Source organism: Fringilla coelebs (assembly GCF_963513975.1).
Source record: "Fringilla coelebs genome assembly, chromosome: 26".
In the NCBI taxonomy this organism is placed as follows: Eukaryota; Metazoa; Chordata; class Aves; order Passeriformes; family Fringillidae; genus Fringilla; species Fringilla coelebs.
The window spans coordinates 2,004,658-2,013,078 of record NC_140052.1 but is presented as its reverse complement, the minus strand read 5'-3'; the positions used below and the strand labels follow the sequence as shown (position 1 = coordinate 2,013,078).

General features: G+C 52.4%; 1 protein-coding gene across 1 annotated transcript; it reads left to right on the top strand.

Moving 5' to 3' along the window:
- Positions 1-433: 433 nt before the first annotated feature.
- Positions 434-8,355, top strand: LOC311163086 (indoleamine 2,3-dioxygenase 2-like; the record flags this gene model as incomplete). The annotated part of the gene is made up of 10 exons (XM_084221792.1): positions 434-564; positions 1,530-1,625; positions 2,164-2,283; positions 2,489-2,607; positions 3,194-3,208; positions 4,001-4,100; positions 4,292-4,409; positions 4,506-4,557; positions 6,455-6,603; positions 8,006-8,355. The coding sequence occupies exons 1-10, from the start codon at positions 463-465 to the stop codon at positions 8,353-8,355; spliced, it is 1,221 nt and encodes a 406-aa protein (XP_084077918.1). The 5' UTR covers positions 434-462.
- Positions 8,356-8,421: the final 66 nt, after the last annotated feature.

Genomic DNA, 8,421 nt, shown 5'->3' with positions numbered 1-8,421 from the left:
CAACCTGACCTGCCAGACAGATCTCAGGAGGTCAGAGAAAGAATGATAGAAATAAGAAATAATAAACAACCTTGAGAATGAGACCAGAGGAATCCTGACTCCTTCCTCGACTGCCAGGCTGGGAAAAGGAGACTTGTACCTATGTCAGAGTCACTGTGACCAGCAGAGATCCTGAGAGCCTCCCACCCCATGGGAGCCTGGCAGCCCTTTGGGGCAGTCCTGGGGGGAGTCAGCTCACAGCCCCTGCTTCCCCAGAGACAGGTGGCCCAAGGCTTTCCCATCCACAGGAACAGGGTTTGATGTTTGCTCCAGACAAAGCCTTATCAGCAACCTTTAGCCGTGTTTGCTCAGACCCTGTGGCCATTGGGCAGCCAGGCCTGACCCCCCGGCCAAGGTGCTGGCTCAGCACATTCTGCCAGCGGGGTGGCCAGGCCAGAGCAGTGCTGGCAGCCAGGTGCAGCCATGGAGGGCAGCGCTGACACGGAGGAGCCCCCGCTGCTGCCTCTGGCACTGAGCAGGTTTCACATCTCCGAGGAGTTTGGCTTCCTGCTTCCCGATCCTCTGGTAGGAGCTGGCTGTGCCTCCCCATCTGCATGCCACGGGAGGCAGACAGGGAAATAGAGGGGCTGGTGAGCAGCTTTCTGCTGGGGGAGCTTTGATTTAGCATTTTGCTGTAGCACTTTACAAAGAACTATGAGGAAGGCAGGTGCTATTCTGGCACAGGCAGTTTGGTAGGACAAACCCCTACCCTTTAAAATGATGAAAGCAGCTGCAGCAAGCAGCACAGAGGAGAGGTGAAGGAGCTCTGCCATTTACACACTGGCCTTGGCTCTGCAGGATTTTGGGGGCACAAGAAGGGCAGGTGTCCTTGCCCAAAGTGGGGCTATTTATCACTTATAGGAATGTGTTTCTTGTTGATGGAGTGACAAAACTATCTTCTGTTTTTTTAAAAAGAAATAAACCTAGAAGTTTTACTCTTTAGTGAGGTGAAAAGGCATCTCATAGGACTTGGGGGACTTCACTTCAAACTTAAGGATAGCTAATTGGACAAGAGCCAAAACAAAAAGTTTTCCTTGGGCAATTTACTGGAAAAAGAAGAGAAGAAAGAACAAATTGCTTTTGTGAGGTGTTTTACCAGTGGCAAGAGGGTCTCTTGCACCTGGCTCGGTTTTTCTCTGTAAAGAGTTTTGTTATTTTGCCTTTTATTAAAACCTTTTTGTTTCCAACTCTACCACAGAAGCCATCGTGCTGATTTTATGCCTTCTAAGGTAGCTGAGCTATCTTGGGTGTGAAGTAGACCTGCAAGAGCTTGTGAGAGCTGGCTGGAGGACACCCATATTTCAATCTGGCTCCACAGTGGGAGAGGGTGGGACAGACAGATCATGTTCCCCATCCATTCATTTGTGACCACACAGACTCACCTTACAGGAGGGGAGCCAGGCATAAGCCATCAGCAGTGGTGTGTGGGGCTGGGTGGGTGCTGGGAGCCTGGGCCTGTTCACAGGCTCCCTCTGCCTCTCTCCACCAAGACAGAGCTGCCGGTGCCCTACGGCCCCTGGATGGACATTGCCCGTGAGCTGCCCCAGCTGATCACCAGCCATCAGCTCCGCTCACGCGTGCACCAGGTATGGCCTTCTCCTTCCTGCCCTCAGAGCTCTCTGAAACCTTGGTCTGACACAGCAGTGTCTGTAAAACCTGCCAAAGCAGCCCAGAGGTGTGCTGAGCCAGGACTGACACCAGGCGACAGCAAAGTCTTCACTTTGGCACAGAAATAGCTCCCGCAGCAGATCCAAGTGCTCAGCAGGCAGCAAGGGCTGGAGCAGGGCTCCTCTAGGTGTCACAAGAACCATGTCTCATCCCAGCCATGCTCCCTGATGTCAGCTTCCAGTCAGGCTTGACCCTTTTGGGATCAGCTGCCCCATGGGCATCCCAGCACCAGGAGGAGGGACTCCTTTTTGAGAAAAACCCCATGGATTACAGTCCCTGCTCACAAACCAGTAACAGTGCAGCAGGAGCAAATCCTGCAGAGTGGGTGGGAAGGGAGGCATAAAGGCAGGGGAGAAGCACCAGGAGAGTTCCCCCCAGCTGGCAGGGCAGCCCCTCCACCACAGGGGCCTTGGCATTGCTGGCTCTGCTCCTTGCTCCCAAGGGTTTCCCTGGCAGATGCCGCAGCTGAGCCCCCAGCAGCTCCGAGGACGTGAGGAGCTGCACTTGGCACACCTGGTGCTCAGCTTCATCACCATGGGCTACGTCTGGCAGGAGGGCGAGGAGGGCACCGTGCAGGTAAAGGCAAGGTAAAGCAGGTCCTCCTGCTCCTGGGCTCTGGGAGCTGATGCTGCTCCCTTAGCACTTGCCCCATGGGAGCAAAGCCCCTTTCCTGCGCCTGCAGCAGGAGCGTGCCCCCTCCTGCCTGGCTGCTGCCTGCAGACAGCCACCTCCCCGCAGCCTGACCACATCCCCACCTCCCCCTGTGCTTTGTGACACTCAGGTCCTGCCCCAAAACCTCGCTGTCCCCTACTGGGAGGTCTCACAGGCCCTGGGCCTCCCGCCCATCCTCAGCCATGCAGACTTTGTGTTGGCCAACTGGAGGAGGAAGGACCCCAACAGGTAAACAGCAAATGGCAGTGGGCTGAGCGTGGTTCTTCCTGAGGCTGGGCAGCAGTGATCAGCAGGTGTTGGGAACAGACTGTTCCCAAACTGCTCCTGCTCTGCCAAAGCCCCTTGAATCCCACCTTTGCTGGGCTCAGCTCCACGGGTGTGGACACAGGAACTCTCTGGGGATGTGGGTGTCTCTGGGAGCAGCCCCCTCCTCTATTCCCTGCAGGACATGGGACCATTTCAGCTCCATCAAACAAAAAAGTCATTCCTCTCCTGGGTATTAAATCTACTTTCCACAGCAGACAGTCTGAGAGCAATGGAAAACACCTTCTGTGTCCAGCACAGATCCCAAGGTCTCCCCAAAGTCTCCCTGCCCTGATTCTGCCCAGATTTGCACTTTGCACACACGAGACACACACTGAAGTCACCGAGCTCCCTCCATGCCCAGAGGGAGGAAAAGAGGGAAAGTGGATGAAGAGCTCTCCTGTGCAGAGCCAAGGTTACTAGAACAATTGTTACTAGAACAATTTATAATCTCTCTCTCTTTCTCCCCTTTTCTTATGCATTTGTTGGCCAATAACTGCAATGCCTTCAGGCCTCTGGAAATTGAGTAAGTAGTTACTGCTCATTTATTTTCTAACGGTGTTGGTTATTGTTTGGATTGGCTCAGCTCTGTAGCACTGCTTGGGCTGAACCTCTCTTGATATGTGTTGTACTTGTCACACAAGTGCCACTGTGACAACAGCAAAGGGGCTGCTCTGGCTGCACAGACCCACTGGCCATGGGGAGGATGGCAGGGCCCCCAAACCAGAGCAGTCCTTCTCCCCTGTCACTGTCACATTTTCTGGAAAAATCCTTTTGCCAGGATTCCTTCTCCTGGGATGATGAGAAGGCTCAGAGAAAAATGAAAACAATAATTATCTGATTGCTTCTCCTGTGTTTTGCTGCTTTGGAATGTGGTTGGAGATGGTTTATCCAACAGGTGCATGTTTGATTGGTTTCATATTAATTGTTTTTACTTAATGACCAATCACCATCCAACTGTGTCAGGACTCTGGACAGTCATGAGATTTTAATTAGTATTTTGTTAAGCCTTCTGTAAGTATCCTTCCTTTATTCTTTAGTATAGTTTTAGTGTAGCATTCTTTTATTTAATATAATATAGATGATATAATAATAAATTAGCCTTCTAAGAACATGGAGTCAGATTCTCAATTCCTCCTTTGTCCTGGGGACCCTGAAAATACCACACTCCCCTTTCACTCTGTGCCAGCTCCTCTCTGCACGGGGTGCAGATAAGAGGCTCTGGAGTCTGGGATGGTTTTGTTCCAAGGGTCCCACAGTGTGTAAGGAAATCCTGAGCCACCACCCCCTAATCCCTGCTCTTGGCCCTTTTGTGCAGGAACCTGGACACGATCATCACACTGCCTGGGGGAGAGAGCCTGCGGGGCTTCATCCTTGTCACCCTGCTCGTTGAGAAGGCAGCTGTGCCTGGCATTAAGGTGGGCACTGCCCTGTGTTGGGTCTTACCTGCACTGTCAGGTACCTGAGGTGCACCCACAAGGTGTTCCTGCCCCCTGAACCCGGGCTGGGGAAAGGGCAGAGTGCCATGGGTGGCAGCAAATGTCCAGAGCCGCTGTCCACAGGCATCCTCCCCCTTGGTGACCTGGTGCTCTCTCTCCTCCTCCCGCAGGCAATCACCCAGGCCCTCGGTGCCACCCTGCAGGGGGATGAGGAGTCCCTGCACAGAGCCCTGGAGGAGCTGGCAGGGGCCATCGAGGCCATGAGGGAGGCACTGAGGAGGATGCACGGTGAGAGCAGCTGGTGCCTGGGCATGCTGCAGCTCATGACACCCTCTGCTGCAGCTGCCCATCACCTCTGAGCTGATCTGACTGACTTCCTCCTAGACTATGTGGATCCAGAAGTGTTCTACTCTGTGATCCGGATCTTTCTCTCCGGGTGAGTGGGGCCTGTTTCCCTTCAGAGCCGCTGTGCTGGCAGCTCCCAGGGCTGGGGGGAGCTGGGGATGTGCAGGGAAGGGGCAGCCCAGGTGGGATAGGGAGTTCCCCAGGGCAGGGTAGGGACCAGCATTGTGGCTGGCAGTGATGCTCCCCAGAGCATCGTGATCCTGTCCCTCAGCAATGCCTAGGCACTGGATCAGTTGGGTATGGACTGTGGCCAAGGGCTGAGGTCTGCCTCCCTCCAGCTTCTCTCCATCCCACGCTTCAGCTCAGCCCTGACAGCCCCAACAGCCAGGATTGTGCACAAATGAATCTTTCCTGCTCTTGGCCGAACAGTTTTGACAGGAGAAGAGGAATTTCTCTTTCCTTCCACACTGTGCACACAAAGCTGCAAAGCTGAGAAGAGGCTCTTCCCACTGCGTGTTAAACAAACATCTGTAACAATCCTCTTGCTGCTGCTCTGTTACAATTCTGTCAGTTCAAAAACAAGAAAATCCCCCCCCAAATACTGAAAATGCTCTTTGGGCAAGGCAGAACCACAGCCCAGGAGCCCAGCACGGAGCCTTCACCATCCCCCAGCACCCCTGTGGGGCTGCAGCATCTGCAGACACTAGGTCCCAGGCTTCTCAGGGGGATTCTATTTTTATTTCTCTCCATCATATCTCAGCATTCCCAAGTAAAAGGCTCCGTGCATCGTGATTAATTTTCTCTCATTTTTTATCCAAGCTGACCTCGTCTCGATGGTCATCAGCTTGGGAAAACATGCCTTTTAAATTCCCTTCTGCTTCTAAGAACTTCCCACTAGTAGAGGTTACTATAAATACAATCCTGGGAGAACTAAAAATATTCTGGTATTTGATATGAATCTATTTTCTCTGCAGTTTGTGTAAAATCTGTTCCTGTAGCCCAACAGGCACTGCAGCCAGCACCCAAAGCCTCATGGAATGGTGCATTCTGCTAAAGGCCAACAGATATTTTTGGGCCAGGCACTTTACCTCCCTGAAATCATAACTCCTGTCTCCATTTGGGTGTGAGCACTTCTCCATTTCGGCACAAAGGGGGTTGACAGGGTGTGAGTTCAGGGTGTGCTGGCTCCCCACCTGCCCAGGACCAGCAGCGCCAGAGGGAGGAAATCCCATCCTTGCCTTGTTATCTGCAGGGATAAATAGAGGCAGGCTGGCCTGGCCTCTATTTTTCTTTCAAATGCCTTTAAAAAAGACATCACCTTGAGTAACAAGAACAAAGGAAAATCCAGACTTCAGGGGCTCAAAGGAGTGTTTGGGTGATACCTGCTTCCCCAAACGACCACTGACATTCAAGGAATGGATGTAAAGTGCCACTGCTGCCCAGAAAAGTGACCCCTCTCTGCTTGCAGAAACCTTCCTGAGCTGGAGCAGGAGGTGCAGCCAGGCAGGGCAATGTGTCCCAGCACCATGCCACAGGGTGTGGAGATCCCAGAGAACGCTCTTCTGGCAAAGGACAATAAGGATTTCTGCTTACCCCCTGGCTTCATGGTGTGCTTTGGCACAGAATCTGACTTCCAAGTTAATCTCCTGCTTGAGGAAGGCTGACATGGCTGCAGTGGAGGAGGAGATCCATGGGCTGGGCAAGGGAAGTTTTGCTCAATCTTGCCAGCTCAAGGTCCCTTCTGACAGGGCCCAGCAAAAAATTAAGGATTTCTCCTTAACCCCATGGTCTCATGGTGTGCTTTGGCACAGAATCTGATTTGGCACAGAATCTGATTTCCAAGTTTATCTCCTGTTTGAGGGAGGCTGACACGGCTGCGTTGGAGGAGGAGATCCATGGGCTGGGCCAGATCTGGGCTCAATCTTGCCAGCCCAAGGTCCCTTCTCACAGGCCCCTGTCCCTGACTGCTGTGTCTGTCTCCTGCCCAGCTGGAAGGACAACCCTGCCATGGCCCACGGGCTCATCTACGAGGGGGTGTCCCCGGAGCCCCTGGCGTTCTCGGGGGGCAGCGCGGCGCAGAGCACGGTCCTGCACGCCTTCGACGAGCTCCTGGGCATCTGCCACCGCCAGGACTGCGGTGAGCCACCAGCTTCTCTGTCCAGTTTGCAGCAACCCCAACGAGGGGAGAGATGAGTGAATCAGACTCCATGTTCTTAGACGGCTAATTTGCTATTTTATGATATTATATTATGTCAAAGACATATTTTATGAAAAATCCTTTCCTTAGGATCTTTTCTCCTGAGAAGCTGAGAAGCTTCAGCTTCTCCACGTTTTGCTGCTTTGGAATGGGATTTGGAGAATTGTTTACCCAGCATGTGAAATTGTTTTTACTTGATGACCAATGGCAGCCACCTGTGTTGAGGCTGTGAGCAGTCATAAAATTTCATTACCACTCCATTCCTTTCCTTTCAAGCCTTCTGATGAAATCCTTTCTTCTATTCTTTAGTATAGTTTTAATACATCATCTTCTTTTAATATAATATATATCATAAAATAATAACTCAGCCTTCTGAAACATGGAGTCAAGATTCTCATCTCTTCCCTCATCCTGGGACCCCTGAGAACACCACCACAATATTATATTCAAGAATGCTAGACTATAACTGTACTAAAGAATTCAGAAAGAATACAGACAGAAGGCTACAAAGAGTAATAATGAAAACTCGTTCCTGACACAGCTGGATGGTGATTGGTCATTAGGTAAAAATAATCCACATGAAACCAATCAAACAACCACCTGTTGGATAAACAATCTGCAGACCACATTCCAAAGCAGCAAAACACAGGAGAAGCAATCAGATAATTATTGTTTTCATTTTTCTCTGAGCTTCTCATCTTCCCAGGAGAAGAAATCCTGGCGAAGGGATTTTTCAGTGACACTTTTCCTTCTCCAAAGCAGATGAGGGGCCAGGGAAGAGATGAGCCAGAGTGATTCCCATGAGTGTGCCAGCTCTGGCAGGCAGGAGGACATGTGCCCATCTCATCCTGGCTGGGACCAGGCTCTGCCCAGTTCCAGGGAGGAAGGCTATAAATGTGCCTCTGGCAGGTGCTTCCTCACCATGATAAATTCACAAAAGCACGCATTTGGTGCCTTGCATATCAGCTTTTTGCTGAGGTTCTCTATGGGCCCAGAGATGAGGGAGCAGAGCATGCAGGCATCCTGCCAGTGAGAGGCCATTCATGGAGCTCTGCTTTAGTCCAGCCCACAACAGAAATATTTACCAGAAATTAGCAAAAAAAAACCCCCAAAAAACCAAAAGGCTGGGAGCAAGCTAAACCCTGCCTTTTAGGGTTAGCACCAGCCCTAATGGAGCACTGACCTAATATGGGTTTTCTTTCTCACTTAATTGGAGGCAGGGCAGAGGAGGCTGTGCAGGCTGCCAGGGGTCCCTCAAACTGTGCCAGCTTCTCTCCTAGACACTCGGGCTCTTTCATCCACTCACCCCCAACTCATTCCTGCCTTTGCTGGTGTCTCGCAGCCGCCTTCCTGCGCAGGATGAGGCAGTACATGCCCCCTCCGCACCGAGCCTTCGTGGAGCGCATCCGCGGCGCGGCGTCCCCGCGGCTCCTCGTGCTCTCCTCGGGGGACCCGCGGCTCCGCGCCGCCTTCAACCGCTGCGTGTGGGCGCTGGCAGAGTTCAGGTCCTACCACATCACCATCGTCACCAGGTACATCGCCGTGGCGGCCGCCAAAGCCAAGGCCAGGGCCGGCCCCGCTGCGGGGAAGCCGCCGTCGGCGCTGGAGGATAAAGGAACGGGCGGGTCGCACATCTTCAGCTTCCTGAAGAGCATCAGGGACACCACCAGGGAGGGGATGATCAGTGCCTGACTGTGGCGGTGTTTGTGATGAGAATCTTGACTCCATGTTTGAGAAGGCTGATTTGTTATTTTATGA